Source organism: Ceratotherium simum, chromosome 22, assembly GCF_057802395.1.
Source record: "Ceratotherium simum simum isolate JZ-2026a chromosome 22, ASM5780239v1, whole genome shotgun sequence".
Lineage (NCBI taxonomy): Eukaryota > Metazoa > Chordata > Mammalia > Perissodactyla > Rhinocerotidae > Ceratotherium > Ceratotherium simum.
The window spans coordinates 6692674-6711296 of NC_141921.1; the positions used below are offsets into that span (position 1 = coordinate 6692674).

The following is an 18623-nucleotide window of genomic DNA, read 5'->3' on the forward strand; positions in this document are numbered from 1 at the left end:
TAAAAAAGGAGTTACCATGTGATCCAGCAGTTACACTTCTGAGTATATACTTAAAAAAATTGAAAGCAGGGTCTTGAAGAGGTATTTGTACAACCGTGCTTATAATAGCTAAAACACAGAAGCAACCCAAGTGTCCATTGACAGATGAATGGATAAGCAAAATGTCATATATACATAGAATAGATTATTCAGTCTTAAAAAGGAAGGAAATTCTGATAAGCTACAACATAGATGAACCTTGAGGACATGATGCTAAATGAAATAAGCCAGTCACAAAAAGACAAATGCTGTATGATTCCACTTATATGAGGTACTTCGAGTAGTCAAAATCATGAAGACAGAAAGTAGAATGGTGGTTGCCAGGGCCTGGATTGTTGGGGGAATAGGGAGTTATTGTTGATGGGTATAGAGTTTCACTTTTGCAAGATGAAAAAATTCTGTGGATGGATGGTGGTGATGGTTGCACAACAGTATGAATGTACTCAATGCCGCTTAGTTGTACACTTAAAAATGGTTAAAATAGTAAATTTTATGTTGAGTATATTTTATAACAAAAAAAAAAAGGAAAAAAAGATATGTCCACTCTTACCACGTCTATTCAACATTGTATTAGAGGTTCTAGCCAGTGCAGTTAGGCAAGAAAAAGAAATAAAAGCCATCACATTGGAAAAGAAAAAGTAAAACTATATTTGTAGACAATATGATTGTGTAGAATTTTTGGTGAAATCTAAAAAAAGAGTTACCAGAACTAATGAATGAGTTTAGTAAGGTTGCAGAATACAAGATCAATATGCAGGGCCGGCCCAGTGGCTTAGCGGTTGAGTGTTCGCGCTGCGCTGCTGGCGACCTGGGTTTGGATCCCAAGTGTGCACCGCTTCTCTGGCCATGCTGAGGCCACGTCCCACATACAGCAACTAGAAGGATGTGCAGCTATGACATACAACTATCTACTGGGGCTTTGGGGGAAAAAAATAAATAAAAAAAAAAAAAAAAAAAAAGATCAATATGCAAAAATGTATTTTTATATACCAACAATAAACAGTACAAAATTGAAATTAAAAAAACTATTTATGATAGCATCAAAAATATGCAAGACTTGTGTACAAAAAAGTACAAAAAATTACTGAGAGAAATTAAAAACGAGTTAAGTAAATGGAGAGATAAACCTTGTTCATATGTTGGAAAAATTGATATTGTTAAATGTTAGTTCTTTCTATACTGATCTATAGATTCAACACAATCCCAACCAAAATCCCGAAGTGAAAACTGATTCTAAAATTCCTATGAAAATGCAGAGGCCCTAGAAGATGCAAAACAACTTTGAAAAAGAACAAAGTTGGAGGACTAACACCACCTGATTTCCAGACTTGTAAAGCTACAGTGATCAAGACAGTGTGGTATTGGCATCAAGTAGACAAATAGGTCAGTGGAGCAGAATAGTGAGTCTAGAAATAGACCCACATATGTATGAGCAACTGATTTTTGACAAAGATTCAAAGGCAATTCAGTGGAGTAATGATAGTCTTTTAAACGTATGGTTCTAGAATAATTAGATATCCATATGCAAAGAAAGAACTTCAATCCATACCTTGCACTGTATAAAAAAATAGCTCAAAATGAATGACAGACCTAAATGTAAAACCTAAAAGTATAAAATTTTCAGAAGAAAATATCAGTGAAAATCTTTATGACCTTGGATTAGGCAAAATTTCTTAGATATGAAACCAAAGGAAAAAAATGATTAATGGGACTTCCTCAAAATTATAAACTTCTGCTCTTTGAAAGATACTGTTTAAAGAATGACAGTATTAGCCACAAACTGTGAGAAAATATTTGCAAATCATGTATCTGGTAAGTGATTTCTATATAGAAGATATAAACAACTTTCAAAACTCAGTAATAAGTAAATAACCCAATAAAAATAATGGGAAAAAGATTTGAACTGACCATTAAAGAAGACATACAGATGTCAAGCACATGAAAAGATGCTCAACGTTATTTGTCATTAGGGAAATCACTATACTTATTAGAATAGCTAAAATTAAAAAGACAGACTATACCAAGTGTTGTCAAGGCTGTGGAGGAACTGCAAGTCTGAAACAGTTCTGGTGGAAATGTAAAATAGTACATCCACTTTATTTCAAGGTTTATTTACAGGCATACCTCGTTTTATTGTGCTTTGCTTTATTGCACTTTGCAGATATTGCGTTTTTTACAAGACCCTCCACCAGCAAAGAGATTACAGCTCACTGAAGGCTCACATGATGGTTAGCATTTTTTAGCAATAAAGTATTTTTTAATTAAGGTATGTATACTGTTTTTTAGACATAATGCTATTGCACACTTAATAGACTACAGTAGAGTGTAACATAACTTTTATATGCACTGGGAAACCAAAAAATTCATGTGACTCCCTTTTTTGCGACATTCGCTTTGTTTCAGTGGTCTGGAACTGAACCTGCAGTATCTCTGAGGTGTGCCTGTATTTTTAAATTGAGATATAATTGACATATAACATTACATTAGTTTCAGGTGTACAACATAATCATTCAATATATGTATATTTGCGAAATTATCACCACAATAAGTCTAGTTAATACCCACCACCACATATAATTACAGAGTTTTTTTCTTGAGAACTTTTAAGATTTACTCTCTTAGCAGCTTTCAAATGTACAATACAGTTTTATTAACTATAGTCACCATGTTGTATGTTACATCCCAGGACTTATTTATTTTATATAACTGAAAGTTTGTACCTTTTGACCACTTTCACCCATTTAACCCATTTCTCACCCCCTGCCTCTCACAACCACCAGTCTGTTCTCTGTATCTATGAGTTCAGGTTTTTTTCTTTTTTAGATTCCACAGATAAGTGAGATCATAAGATATTTGTCTTTCTCTGACGTATTTCGCTTAAGCATAATGCCTTCAGGGCCCATCCGTGTTGTTGCAAATGGCAGGATTTCCTTTTTTATGGCTGAATAATATTCCATTGTATGTGTCTGTGTGTGTGTATGCCACATTTTCTTTCTTTTTTTAAAAAATATTTATTTATTTTGTGTGTGGAAGATCAGCCCTGAGCTAACATCCATGCCAATCCTCCTTTTCTTTTGCTGACATCCGTGCCCATCTTCTTCCACTTTATATGGGACGCTGCCACAGCATGGCCTGACAAGCAGCGTGTCAGTGCATGCCTGGGATCTGAACCCGGGCCACCAGGAGCGAAGCACGCGCACTTAACCGCTACGCCACGGGGCTGTCCCCGACACATTTTCTTTATTCATTCATCCACTGATGGACTCTTAGGTTGATTCCATGTCTTGGCTATTGTAAATAATGCTCCACTGAACATAGGAGTGCAGATATCTTTCCAAGTTAGTGTTTCTGTTTCCTTCAGATAAATACTCAGAAGTGGAATTGCTGGAGGATATGGTAGTACATCCACTTTTGAAAACAATTTGGCAGTTTTTTTAAAAAGTTAAGTATGTGCCTAATATACAATTCAGCCCTTCCCTTCCTGTATATTTACCCAAGATAAGCGAAAGCATATGTCCATACAAATACTTTGTATATGAATGTTCATAGCAGCTTTATGTGTAATAATTAGCCAAAAAGTACAAATAAGCCAAACGTACATCAGTAGATGAACGGATATACAAATTGTGGTATATCCATAGCACTTTATGCTATTCGGCATAAAAAGGAATGAACTGTGTTGATGTATACAACAACATAGATAAATCTTCAAATAATTATCCTGAGTGAAAGAAGCCAGACAAAAATGAACATATACTGTGTGATTCCATTTATATAAAACTCAAGAAAATGCAAACTAATCTATAGGCATAGAGAGCACGTCAGTGGTTGCCTGAGTATGGATTTGGAGGGGGGAGGGATGATTACAAAGGGGTGTGAGGGAATTTTTATGTGATTGATATGTTTATTATCTTGACCGTGGTGATGGTTTTATGGTTGTATAATCATGTGCTGCAGAGCAACGTTTTGGTCAATGATGTACTGCATGTATCCTGGTGGTCCCATAAAATTAATACCGTATAGCCTAGGTGTGTAGTAGGCTATACCATCTATGTTTGTGTTAGTACACTCTGTGATGTTCGCACAGTGATGAAATCGCCTATTGATGCATTTCTCAGAACATATCCCCATTGTTAAGCAACACATGACTGTATATGTATGTCCAAAATTAACCAAATTGTAAACTTTAAAGATTTTATTTATTTATTTATTTTTCCCCCCAAAGCCCCAGTAGATAGTTGTATGTCATAGCTGCACATCCTTGTAGTTGCTGTATGTGGGACGCGGCCTCAGCATGGCCAGAGAAGCGGTGCGTCGGTGCGCGCCCGGGATCCGAACCCGGGTCGCCAGCAGTGGAGCGCGCTCACTTAACCGCTAAGCCACGGGGCTGGCCCAAATTGTAAACTTTAAATACGTGTAGTTTATTGTATGTCAGTGATATCTCAGTAAAGTTGTTTTTAAAAAAACCAGCCAAAAAGAAAAGGTCAGGAGGTAAAGAGTGATGGAATTCAGAGCATGTTGTTAATCATGAATTAAAGAGAGAATTTCATTATGTTGGACAGGAAAGACATTAAGAAGGCTTCACTGAATATTTGATATTCAAGCTGCATCTTCAAGGATTAGAGTTTCACCAGATGGATACAAGGAAGAGTATCAAGGGCCTTTTAGGCGTAGAGAACAAAATGAGTAAAGACATGGAGGTCCAATAGCACATATAATGTTTGGAGGCTGGTGATTATTTAACTGTGGATATTTGTCAGAAATGTTGGACGGAGTAGAGAGAATGGTTGGAGGAGGGCCCAAAAAGGCAGGCTGAAACTAAATTGCTATATATTCCATGTTAAGGAGATGGTGCATTATCTTATTGATGCCATTGAAAATTAAAATTTTTTTTTATCGCGGTAAAATATATAACATAAAATTTACCATTTTAACCATTTTTAGGTGTACAGTTTAGTGACATTAAGTACATTCACATTGTTGTACAACTGTCTGCGCTATCCATCTCCAGAACTTTTTCATCACCCCATATTGAAATTCTGTACCCATTAAACAATAACTCCTCATTCCCCTCTCCCCCTTGCCTCTGGTAAGCACTGTTCTACTTTCTGTCTCTATGTATTTGACTATTGTAGGTACCTCAGATAAGTGGAATCATATAATATTTGTCCTTTTTTGCTTATTTCACTTAGCATAATGTCTTCAAGGTTCAAGCTTATTGTAGTATATATCAGAATTGCCTTCCTTTTTAATGTTGAATAGTATTCTATTCTATGTATATACCATATTTTGTGTATCCGTTCATCTATGGATGGATATTTGGGTTGTTTCTACATTTGGCTATTGTAAATAATGTTGATATGAACAGTGGTGTAGAAATACTTGTTTGAATCCCTGCATTCATTTCTTTTGTATATATACCCAGAGGTGGAATTTCTAGATCAAATGGTAAATCTGTGTTTAATTTTCTGAAGAATTGCCGTGCTGTTTTCCACAGCAGCTGCACCATCTTACGTTCCCACCAGCAATGCACAAGGGTTCAATTTCTCTACATCCATAAAACTCTTTTTGTTGTTGTTGTTTTGATAATAGCCATCCTAATGAATTGAAGTGGTATCTCATTGTGCTTTTGATTTGCATTTCCCTAATGATTAGTGATGTTGAGCACCTTTTCGTGTGCTTGTTGTCCATTTGTATATCTTCTTTAGAGAAATGGCTGTTCAAGTCCTTTGATTACTTTTGAATTGGGTTGTTTTCTTGTTGTTGAGTTTTAGGAGTTCTCTCTATGTTCTGAATATTAATCTCTTATCATATATGTGATTTGCAAATATTTTCTCCCATTCTGTGGGTTGCCTTTTTACTCTGTTAATAGTGTCGTTTGTTGCACAAAAGTTGTTAATTTTCATGAAGTCCAGCTTGTCTATTTTTTCTTTTGTTACCTGTGTTTTGTTTCATATCCAAGAAATCATTGGCAAATCCAATGACTTGAAGCTTTTCTTTTCTGTTTTCTTTTAAGAGTTCTATAATTTTGCTCTTACATTTAGGTCTTTGATCCATTTTGAGTTAATTTTTGTATATGGTGTAAGGTAAGGGTCCACATTGCATGTGGATGTCCAGTTCTCCTAGCACCATTTGTTGAAAAGACAATCCTTTCCATATTAAATCGTCTTGACACCCTTATTAAAAATCATTTGACTGTGTATGTCAGCGTCTATTTCTGGGCTTTCTATTTTATTCCGTTGGCCTATATATGTGTCTTTATACCAGTATCATCCTGTTTTGTTTACTGTGGCTTTGTAGTAAGTTTTGAAATCAGGAAATGTAAGTCCTCTAACTTTGTTCTTCTTTTTCAAGATTGTTTTGGCTATTCTGGGTCCCTTGAGATTCCATGTGAATTTTTGGATCAATTTTTCTATTTCTGCAAAAATTGTTGTTGGGATTTTGATAGAGATTGCATTGAATCTGTAGATTGCTTTGAGCAGTATTGACATCTTAACAATGCTGAGTCTGCCATTCCATAAATATGGATCTTTGTCTTTATTCGTGTTGTCTTTAATTTCTTTAAGCAATGTTTTGTTGTTTTCAGTGTACAAGTCTTTCATCTCTTTAGTTAATTCCTAAGTATTTTATTTTATTATGGATACTATTTTAAATGGAATTGTTTTCTTAATTTCCTTTTCAGATTGTTCATTGTTAATGTATAGAAATGCAGCTGATTTTTGTGTATTGATTTGTATCCTGTTACTTTGCTGAATTTGTACATTAGTTCTAACAGTTTTTTCATGGAATCTTTAGGGTTTTATACATATTAGATTATGTTATCTATAAATAGTGGTAATTTTACTTCTTCCTTTCCAGTTTGGATGCCCTTTATTTCTTTTTCTTTCTTTCTTTCTTTTTTTTTTTGTGAGGAAGATCAGCCCTGAGCTAACATCCATGCTAATCCTCCTCTTTTTGCTGAGGAAGACCGGCTCTGAGCTAACATCTATTGCCAATCCTCCTCCTTTTTTTTCCCCAAAGCCCCAGTAGATAGTTGTATGTCATAGTTGCATATCCTTCTAGTTGCTGTATGTGGGACGCGGCCTCAGCGTGGCCAGAGAAGCGGTGCGTCGGTGCGTGCCCTGGATCCAAACTGGGCCACCAGTAGCGGAGCGCGTGCACTGAACCACTAAGTCACAGGGCCAGCCCTATTTCTTTTTGTTGCCTAGTTCTTCTGGCTAGAACTTCCAATAATATGTTGAATAGGTGGTGAAAATTGGCATTCTTGACTTGTTCCTGATCTTAGAGGAAAAGCTGTCAGTCTTTCAACATTGAGTATGATGTTAGCTCTGGGTTTTTCATATGCAGTCTTTATTGTGTTGAGGTTGTTTGCTTTTATTCTTAGTTTATTGAGTGTTTTTTTTTTACCACAAAGGGGTGTTGAATTTTGTCAAATAGTTTTTCTGCATCAATCAAGATGATCATGTTATTTTTTTCCTTTCATTCTGTTAAGGTGGTGTATTACATTGATTGATTATTGTATATTGAACCATTCTTGCATTCCAGGGATAAATTGAACTTGGTCATGGTATATAATCCTTTTAATATTCTTCTGAATTCGAGTTGCTAGTATTTTGTTGAGGATTTGTTGAAGGATTTTAGGTAGGAAAAAACTGGTGGAAATATGGGGAATGGGATGAAGGGCCAGAGACTGGAAATGGGAGACTAATTAGAAGGCTCTTTCCTCTTAGGCAAGTTTTCCTAGCCTAAACTAATTTTTTCCAGAATTTACCTCATTGCAGTAGAAGGCACCACCATTTACCTAGTTGCTTAGGACAAGCACTTTTGAGTCATCTTTGATTCATCTCTTTCTTTTACACCCCACGTTCAAATCATTAGCAAATTCTATAGAATTTACTTTCAGAATATTATGTATCCCAAATTTAGTCATTTGTAACACACCTGTACTCTTTCTAGTTTAGTCTGAGCTACCACCATCTCACCTGGACTATTTCCAACTTACCCTTCTTCATGTCCCCCCCCACCCCCAATCTATTCTTCATTTAGCTGCCAGGATTGTTCTTTTAAAATATGTCATATCATGTTACTTCCTGGTCATAGCCCTTCAGTGGCTTCCCAATTTAGAATAAAATTCTAAGCCCTTATCAAATTTCATTAGGTCCTACAATATTTGGCTTCTAGTTAACTTTTCAACCTCATCATCTTCCACAGTCACCACTTTGTTACTCAGCTCCAGCCGCATTGATCTCTTCACATAACATTAAGCACTTTCTTGCCTCTGAGTGTTTGCATTTACTGTTCTCTGTGTCTGGAATGCTCTTCCCCCAGAAATTTAAATGTCTCTCTCCTTCACTTCCTTCACGTCTTTGCTTAAATATTACCTGTTCAGAGTGGCCTTCTTTGTCCACTCTATTCTAAAATAATAACCCCTTCCCATCAGTCTGTAGCCTCTTATCCTGTTTTATTTTTCTTCATAGCACTACCTGACATGTGATTATATATTTATTTATTTATCTGTTGTCTCTTTCCTCTAACTAGAATGTAAGTTACATATGGGCAGGGACTTCCTTGATTATATGAATGACAGAGGGTATATGAGGCTATCAGGAGGATATGAGGATGATCAGTGATAGGAGGATATCAATGAGAATGTTTTGTGGAACAGTATTCTAAAGGACGTAAGATAGGCTTATTAGTAGCATAGGTAGAGGAGTGTGTTCATTTATTGTTTTTTATCTTCTTATTTCCATGACAATATAGCAATATAATATAGAGCATTTTGTGGTACTTCTATGTATATAAAGATAATTTTGTTGCATGTTAACGTTGTATTATTTTTTCATTAAGTATGTTGCTATTAATACCTTGGATGAATCCTAAAAAAATTAGTCCTGAAAATTTAGACACTCATCCAAGACTTAGATTATAATTAAGATTGCAGAAATAGTCACAGAAACTTATGAAAATGAGATTGTCTTAGCTCCTATGTTTGATTATTCTATACCTTAGGTGAACTTTACTTATGTTAAGACTGAATATGGTAACAATTAATAAAACTAGGAATAGTTCAAAGTCTTTGTTTAACTAGATTGGTGGGGGGGAGAGCAAACTACTTTTGATTATCAGATTTGTTGGGAGCTCCATGTCTCAAAAAATAAGAGATTGTTTTTTCACTGAAATGTGGTAATAGAAAATGCCTTTGTAATTATTAAGTAAAAGAAATGGTATGGTCTCAGTTATGTTAAAAAATGAAAGATGTGAGATTGTGTGTGATTTTCTTCTTTGCATTTTCCTATATTTTATGTAGCTTTTGCAGTTAGCATGTATCTTTTTAATCAAAATAATAAATTAATTTTAAAAAGTCATTGTGCATATAGTCCCTGTTTAGCTTATTGGTTTAAATTGGCTTTCAGACTTTTAGCAGAATAGAGGTTTTTTTGAACATTTTGCCTGGTGTTGGATAAAATAACAGAGAGAAATCAATTGTAAATGGTAGGCAGTATATCAAATGTGATGATAGTGTCTAGGATGTTTTCCTGTGACCATTTACTCTGACACTCTGTATGCTGATCAGAGACTATTCAAGACCTTCTGCTACATCTAAGGCAATATCTCTTTGCTGCAACAAAATTATCACCTGAGTGTTGTACTTAAGGTATCTTGGCTTTGATGTAGCATTTCAGAATTAATGCAGACAGTAAGGTAGAACAAGTTTTATTTTTTTAATGTTTAATAGCAACCTTGTCAATAGCGCCCTCTTATTCTTCCAATCCAGCTTCACAAAGGCAGAGGTCTGTCTCTTTTGTTCACTTCCACATCCTAGGTTTCTTAAATCTGACACATAGAAAGTGAATATTTGTTGAGTTAATATATTTCTGTCTTTCCCTCCTACATATAAGGACATTAAAATAGAATTCTTTTTTTTATGTTGTTGTTGTTAAACATTACACTAATAGGAAAAACAAGAAGAAAGTGAGCTTCGATCTCTGCCGCCTCCTTCCCCTGCCCACTTGGCTGCTTTAAGTGTTGCAGTTATTGAATTAGCAAAAGAACAAGGAATAACAGATGATGACCTCGGAGTCCGTCAGGAAATTGTGGAGGAAATGTCAAAGGTTATAACAACGTTTTTACCAGGTATAAACACTTTTATACTTAATTTTTTAAATTACACAACTGTCTTCTCCTTGCTTCTTCTTGAACTTAGGGTAAATTACTTAATGTTTTCCTCTCTCTTTTTTTCTCCATCTTAAAAGTAGGTGAATTTAATTGTTTTATAAATGACTTTTTTTTTGGAAATATGTCAGAGAAGGAAAATGGAGAGTTATGGCACAGTATAATTTTTGTAATAATAAAAAAAGATATAGGATAATTTCTTAGTGGTCAAATATTACATTTTATATTAATTTTTATAATTATATTAATTTTTTAATATCATTGACTTCTGAATGGACATTTTAGTTATACTGTTTTCAGTATATACATTTCAACCAGTCACTAAATAAAATGCCTATTGCCTGATGGTGGGGAAAAATTAATTTACTTTAAGTAGGGATGTTGGAGGTAAAATCTGCACTTTTCTTTCTTTTTAACTCTGCTCTTTACAGAAAGCTTGTGTTTTTGGTGCAAGAGGGATTCAGGCCAGATTTATTGTAGACATTTATGTATAGATTATTTGCTTAGCCCTCATTATTTTCTTATATCAATATTGAATTTAAGTAAATGTATATTAAATAAGACTGACTTCTTACCACCTAAGGCATTTTGGACAGTTGATAAATTATAGTTTCACATAGAGTCATTGTGATATTTATAAGCAAGAATATAAGATTGAAATTTAAAAATGGAAAACATTTTCATTTCTGTTTATTTCTATAATATGGTTTTCTATCTAAAATACATTGAATACTAATTTAAATTATATATAGAAATAATTCACTATTATTATAAGAATTTTCTAAGAATAGAACTGACATTTTTATGATTTTAATGACTTGGATGACTTTCAGACATTTTGCGAACTTGGAAAGTAGACTTTTACATATACAATAGTATGAACTTATACTTTCTAAGAAGTTAAACCTGCCTGATCAGTCCTAATCATGTTATTTTTTAACTTGCTGTCTGGTGAGATCCTTTTAACATTAGCCTTATTATGATTTTTGATAAAACATATTTGATAGTCTGAGAAAGATGTAGGTATTATGTTAATTGTTCCTATTTATTTTATTCTATGAACTCTTGAAAGCCACAGAGTTTCTTTGGTTTTACGTTTGCAGTATCAATTGACTTGACTTGACTTTGTATTTTTAAAGAGCATTGGCATTGAATGTCTGTGATCCCTTCCCCATTTAAAGTGCTACCTCTTACATTAATATAAATATCTAAAAATAAATGTAGTTTGTGACAGTAGCTATAGCTAAGTTAGTATATTCTTTACTGTTTTTTTTTTTTTTTAATTTTTTTTATTTATTTTTTTCCCCCAAAGCCCCAGTAGATAGTTGTATGTCATAGCTGCATGTCCTTCTAGTTGCTGTACGTGGGACTCGGCCTTAGCATGGCCGGAGAAGTGGTGCGTCCGTGCGCGCCTGGGATCCGAACCTGGGCAGCCAGCAGCAGAACGCGAGCACTTAACCGCTAAGCCACCGGGCCGGCCCTATTCTTTACTGTTAACATGTTAAATGCTAACCATACTTCTAGTCATTCCTAAGTGAACTATTGCTAGAATTTTGTTTAAACACTGAACTTTTATGAGTAATTTCTTTCTTCTCTGTTCCTGAACCTCATAACTGAGAAACATTTTTATTATTTTGTAGATCAGTTAGAAAGGATGTCATTCTTCTATAATTGTTGTACTACAATTGGAAGACATAGAATTGAAATATATGTAGTTTTCCTACCACTGTTTTTTAAAGTTCCCATGTTTGCACACTATTTCATGCTTTGATGTTTTTCTTTTATTTCCAGAGTGTTCACTTAGGTTGTATGGCTCATCTCTAACTAAGTTTGCTCTGAAAAGTAGTGACGTTAATATAGATATAAAATTTCCTCCCAAGGTAAGTAATTAGAAACGACCATTTCCTGTGTGGTTTTTCACTAGTACTTTGTGTTTTTTATTGATTATCTTTTTAGAGCAGGTGTAGGGAACTATAAAACTTTGGCTTGTAGAGTGTTACCATTATGATTAAGCAATGCTTTTGGAAACAAGATTAGGTGTCAACATAGGTAGAATAAAAGAAATGAGGCAGAAAAAAAGGAAGCATGGTAAGGCAGTCAAAAAAAAAAAAGAAAAATGCTTATGTTTGAATATGTTGAACAGTTATTGCTTATGGTAAGCAGTATAGAAAATGGAAAGAACTTTTGGAATCATATATCTGTGTTCAAATCTTGGCTGCAATGAGCAAGTTACTTGACCTTCTGAACCTCAGTTTCCTAATTTCTGAAACAGGGATAATAACTTTTATATTAAATACGATTAGATTAAGTAAGATGATATATACTAGGGATGTTTGTGTAGTGCCTGGTACATTATGGGTACTTTTAATAAGTTGTAGCTAGTACAATTAGCAAAAGTACTGATACTGTTTAGCACTGCTAACGTTGCTTATTGATTGACATATCAAACATTTAAAATAATCAGTTGACATTTTGTGTTTTTAATTTTAGTTTATGCTCAAGGAGGTTTGAGTGAAAATTTGATGTTTTAATTTCTAGTCTGATACAGTCATTTACTTACAATTAATGTATGATTATTAAATACTTTTAAATAATAGCAAAATACACATTAAACTAAACATTTGACAAGCTTATTATTTAAAGTAGTATTTTAATCTAAGCCTTTGACCATGCTGCCAGTTGTCAGTATCCCTTAAACTTCATATCTCAACAACTTCTCTTTAATAGTCATTTGGTAAACTAATTTCTTTTCCATTTGTCTTGCTGTGAAATTTCAAAATCTTTTCTCACTCTAAGAACTCATTAATTCTAGGAATGTTGCTGGAATAACAGCACTACATGATTTATTAGATTGTACTTCTGTTAACAAGATTTGTTAACATAAAAGTAAAACACTGTTCTGTTTTCATTATTTTGAAATACAGAGTATGATTTAATTTAACTGTTTAATGAAATTGAATTCTCTCTAAAGTTTGGCAACTTGAACTTTGAAATTAGTGTATTGATTTAGTTTGAAACTTTTTTAGATGAATCATCCAGATCTTCTGATACAAGTGCTTGGGATTTTAAAAAAAAGTGGTGAGTTTCTTTTTTAATTTGTCTTTCTAAAGAAAATTTTTTAAAGGTACATGCATTGTGTTATGTATGGCTAACCAAGTTAAACCGAAACTCCTAGTGTATTTGAGTCATAGTATTACATATGGATATATACATTTATATATGTATTTGTTTAATAGATGTACTAGAAAATTTACATATTGGTTAGATCAAAAGTACATATTTAAAATTGATATGTAAAAAACTACTGCCTTGTGGGTAATTAAAAAATGTTAGCTTTGAATCTTGACATTGCTTGTATAAAGGAAGACAGAAAAACTTGTCATCATTAGGAGATCATTGACGAAGGAAGATTTAGGGAGAGATTTGGGGAAAAAAATGTGTGCATGCATTGACTAAGTTTTTTTTCCACTTTAACCTAATTTAATCATTTATATTACATCAACGAAATCATACCTAGTAAGTTTTTCATATGTGCCTCGTCTCTCTGGATTGCTTTTGATCTAAAAAGGACATTTGTATAGATAAAAATACTTTTAAAATAAAAGTTAAAAAAAATACAGCTGTCTCAAACCGGGCCCCAGGTCATGTAGTACAATCTGGCATATTATTTTCTTGGTTTTTATTTACTGCTTTTCTTGTTATAAAGTAAATGCTTAAGAGCTCAGGATCTCGAGCCAGACTTTCTGGGCTCGCATTTTAGTTCTGCCACTTATTGGTTGTGTGTCCTTTGACAAAGTATTTAACGTTAATGGTTCAGTTTTCTCTTCTGTAGAATGACAATAATATAGTATCTTTTTGATGAGAAGGTTGTTGTAAGGATGAAATGGGTTAAGCAATAGCTTAGAAAAGTGCCTGATATATAGTAAATTCTTATTAAATTTCTGCTGCTGTGATTGTTATTATTATTACTATTGTCATCTTAAATTTTATTAATCAGAAGTATCTGGCAAAAATACTTGCAGTTTGGCTTAGAAGAGATAGCTTATTGACCTTAGCCTTACCCTCTTTTTTGCTCTACTCTCAGTTCTAAACTTTCTTTCCCTTTCTGTCTGCCCCATCAACTCTCCATTATTTATCAGCTTCTTGTTGGCCGTTTTCCTGGGAAATTAGTTTTTAAGAGGTTAATTTGGTGCAGTTTATCCTGTAAAGGGATTTTAATATCATTTTCTTTCTTAATAAATACTTGTCTCTAATTGCACAAAAACTCTAAAGCATATTAGAGATAAGACGTAGATATAGAGAGCTTTTGCCTCTTTAGACTCACTAGACAGTATCAGCTGGGCAAAAATATTTAAAATCTGTCTTTTTCACTAAAATATGTGAGTAGATCATGTTAAGTCATATAACATAGGTTTGTAAAATTCAGTCTGACTATAAAATTGATTATTCCCTCATTGTACTCTTTAAAGACCTCTATCCTATCATCTACAGGATTTTTTTATATATTTGTTTTCCACACGCCTAATTGAGCTTTTTGTGTCTTCTTCATTGTCATATCCACCATGCATAATGCAATTCCTGATATATAGATCTTCAGCACATGTTTTTCAAATAAATTAATAATTCCAGCAAGTACTACCAAGAGATTTTCTTTAAGCTTCGAATGAAATCATGTTAATCCATCTATTTTTATTTAGATTAGACATTTATGGCATGGGGCCTACCTTGGAGATGTAGAGAAAGATTTCAGTGTGGAAGTGTGTTTCACCCTGTTAGTCTTTTCTTAGGTGTTTTGATTGGGCAGACTCTTGATATACTAACAGGAAGTGGGGCCAGCAGAGTTAGCCTTTTACTTTCATGGATAATTTATAAGAACTAAATTGTGAAAACATTGTAGGTTCTTATTTCCTGACTCCTGTGGAACTAGCCCTCAGAAGTAAGTGATGTCCTCTGTTTGCTATATCTATGAAGGTTTAACACTTTGACTAGATTATATACTTACTTGGAAATATTCAAACTTTTAGGGATGTTAAAACCTTTCTTCTTAAGGTGATTATAATTTTCGGAGAGTATTTGGGACTGTACCTGTGGTTTGTGATATACAGCAAATGACACCAAAAGAGGTAAGAGATTCTGTTGGGTTGATGCTCATAATGAGGAGAGTGGATTATCCCACAGAAGCAATGAGAGTGATTTTTGGAAGGAAACTATTACTTAATGTTTACCATAGAGTACACATTCAAGAGATGTTGACATTAGCTTACTTGTTTTATTTTTTTCCCTTATTAGTATTATATGTAGATGTGGAATCTGATTTTCACGCTAAAGTTCCTGTTGTGGTGTGCAGAGATCGGAAAAGGTTGGTAACAATGAAGAGGAAATAAAGTGTTTTTTAAAATGACAACAACAACCACATATGCAGTGAACATCTCCAAAAGAGAAAATTTTTGTTTTACATTTCTACTTGGATTGATAGGACTAAGCTAGTTTCTGTTTATTAAAAATAGCAAGCTTCTTAAATCCTGTGAACAAGAACTAGAATTACCAGACATTTAAAAGTAAAACACTCTAAGGTAGAACTTTCCATTTTTTTCCTCAAGTTCATTCACCCAACAGTATTGAGCATTTACTGTATGTTAGGTCCTGCCTTGCTGTAGGGGTACAAACATAAATAAGAAATCGCTTCTCTTCTCAAGGAGCTCACAGTCTATTAGAATCTAGTTCTGAGTCCACTGAAATTTAAAGAGTCATTGAAGAGTAATCTTGCCTTTCTAGTCACTTGTCTAGAGGACTGAGAGGGCAAAGTGCCTTTGAAATAGGAAACTAAAATGATCCTGTTTGAGATCAATGTGGGAGACATGGAAACAATACAGAAACAGTAAAGTGTTGTTTTTATTGATTATTAACCTGTATTTCTTATATTTTAAGATTACTGTATTTTCTTATTCAAAGCTAGAAGATCTAGTTTAACTTACTTTCTAAATTAGAAAATTGAGACCTGGAGAGATTAAGCAGTTTGTCCAAATTCACATCATTTAGGGGAAAATCAGATTTAGAATTATTAAATTAGAATGGAGGTATTCTGATTTCCAGTGTTTTTTCCACCGCATTGTGTCAGATTGCCTCTGTTTGGCAACCCAGATACATTCTTTTCCCTGCCACTAAATATCTCTACTACAATTCTGTCACCCGGTTTGAGGTAGCCCCTGTTTTCACTTATGTATAAGCTTATTTGTGGGTTAATATGTAAATCCCTTCTAATTTCTAATCTGAAAATGGCATATCAATAAAATCATGAAAGCTTGGGTTGGAAAAATTAGAGTGAAGTAAAGCTAGTCAGTTCAGTATTTCATTTTTTGTTTTTATCATGTGCAAAGCAAAAAGAATGAACTAGGAAGGTACATTGCATGATTTGACATTGACAAGATCAATGTCTTTTTCTCATATAAATAAAATTTTGGTGAATCATAATGCTGCTTTTTAAATTAATTTCTCATGAACTTAAATACTAAGTGAGGCTGAAATTTATTTCTGAAGTACAGATGAACATTTAAAACATCTTTAGTTTATATGAAACTCTAGTGATGGAAATGATATGTAGTTTTCGGTTAGCTCTAAGTTTATTAAAACATTTGTTTTTATTATGACTCTTAGGTATTAAAATATGGTGACTGGAAAGGATAGCCACAGGATTTGAAGGATTCTGGTTTTTAAGGTATTAATACAGTGAAATTTGTTTCTTTCTCATTCATAGTGGTTTACTTTGTAGAGTGAGTGCAGGAAATGATATGGCATGCCTCACTACTGATTTACTTGCTGCTCTTGGCAAAATGGAACCTGTCTTTACTCCCTTGGTGTTAGCCTTTCGCTATTGGGCTAAGGTAAGTGGAACAGAAGAAAAAAGTATCTAATCTTTAAGATAACTCAGGCTTTTCTGTACTGTCATGTATTATATGTACTGTAATATGTGGGGACAAAATAGTTATCTGTGCTAGACAGTGGTGTGGCAGGCTCTGATTATGGACATGAAAATAAAGTTTCATAGACATATAATGTTATTGATAGATTTTGGAATTTTTAGTTATCATACTTTATTTTCCTTTTATGTAGTATAGAAACATTCACTTTCACATTTTAATATATGAGACTCAAATTTTCACTCTTGTTGCAGGTTAAAGTTGTAAGATATGGTTATACAAGTTAAGGTTCTTTTGATAGCATGTTTTTTTTACCAATCTCTGTCTTAGAACATTATTCTCTTTCTTCTAAATTATTGATAACCTGCAGCAATTTCTGATTGGGCAACTGCTAAGGATTAGTTATCTAAGTTTCCTAAATTAGAGTTAATGTATGTTATTAAAGGCTGTCATTCCCTTGTACTCATTTCTTTGGTATGGAGGTAGGGAGGAGTGGTAAAGTAATTACCAATATCGGTCCAAATGACGTGAGAGAGAGATTTTAGCTTTTCTGTGTGTGTTCTTATCAATATAGTATTCATCACTTGTCAGACTAGTGATGAGAAAATTCTCAGTCTTATACAAAGAAGATGGATTAAGGGGATAGTGTGGTGGAGTGATGACTTGAGAGCAAAAACAGAGAATTCTTTTTGGAATTTTTTGTCTGGACTCTGATTAGAGGATTGTCTCCATGGTTGGGGCAGAACTAGCTGGCTAAAGAATAGCTGGAAAAGTAAGGAACAGTCAGAAAGCCTATGGGGCCGGCCCTGTGGCTTGGCGGTTAAGTGCGCGCACTCCGCTGCTGGCGGCCCGGGTTCGGATCCCGGGCGTGCACCGACACACTGCTTCTCCGGCCATGCTGAGGCCGCGTCCCACATACAGCAACTAGAAGGATGTGCAGCTATGACATACAACTGTCGGCTGGGGCTTTGGGGGGAAAATAAATAAAAATCAGAAAGCCTAAGATTGGGGCTTCTTCATACTTCAGGCCTTTGTGTTTGCTGTTCCCTTCATCTAGAATGTTCTTACCCCACGTATCCAGAATGGTTCACTCTTTTACTTTTTTCAAGTTTTTGCTCACATTTCACCTTACTAGAGTTTCCTGGACCACCCTGTATAAGATAGCATTGCCTCCATCATTCCCTTTGCTTTTACCCTGCTTTATTTTTTTCATTACACTTACTACCCCCTGCCATACATATTTTCATTTGTTTGTGATCTGTTTTCTTCCATGAAATTGTAAACTCTGTGAGGACAGGGATTTTAATCTGTTTTATTTATTCACTGCTGGTCCCCGGTGCTGCTGCTTTTACTGTGCCAGCACGTAGTAGGCATTTAATAAATATTGTTGAATACATGGCCCAGTTTCTTCAGAAAGGAGATTTTTGACCCTTGGAAGTGACTGGGAGATGTGAACCAGGCTGAGGGAGAGAGTACCTCCTCTTCTTAATCTCA

The 18623-nt window shown here is 34.2% G+C and overlaps 1 protein-coding gene across 12 annotated transcripts in view; it reads left to right on the forward strand.

Moving 5' to 3' along the window:
• Window positions 1-18623, forward strand: part of TUT4 (terminal uridylyl transferase 4) — a 133985-nt gene that overhangs the window by 56648 nt on the left and 58714 nt on the right. For all 12 annotated transcript variants that reach the window (XM_087445932.1, XM_087445935.1, XM_087445930.1 and 9 more), the window contains exons 5-9: window positions 9996-10173; window positions 12004-12092; window positions 13239-13290; window positions 15502-15571; window positions 16967-17093. In XM_087445932.1, the coding sequence (XP_087302058.1) occupies window positions 9996-10173; window positions 12004-12092; window positions 13239-13290; window positions 15502-15571; window positions 16967-17093 (516 nt within the window). The remainder of the gene's footprint in view (window positions 1-9995; window positions 10174-12003; window positions 12093-13238; window positions 13291-15501; window positions 15572-16966; window positions 17094-18623) is intronic.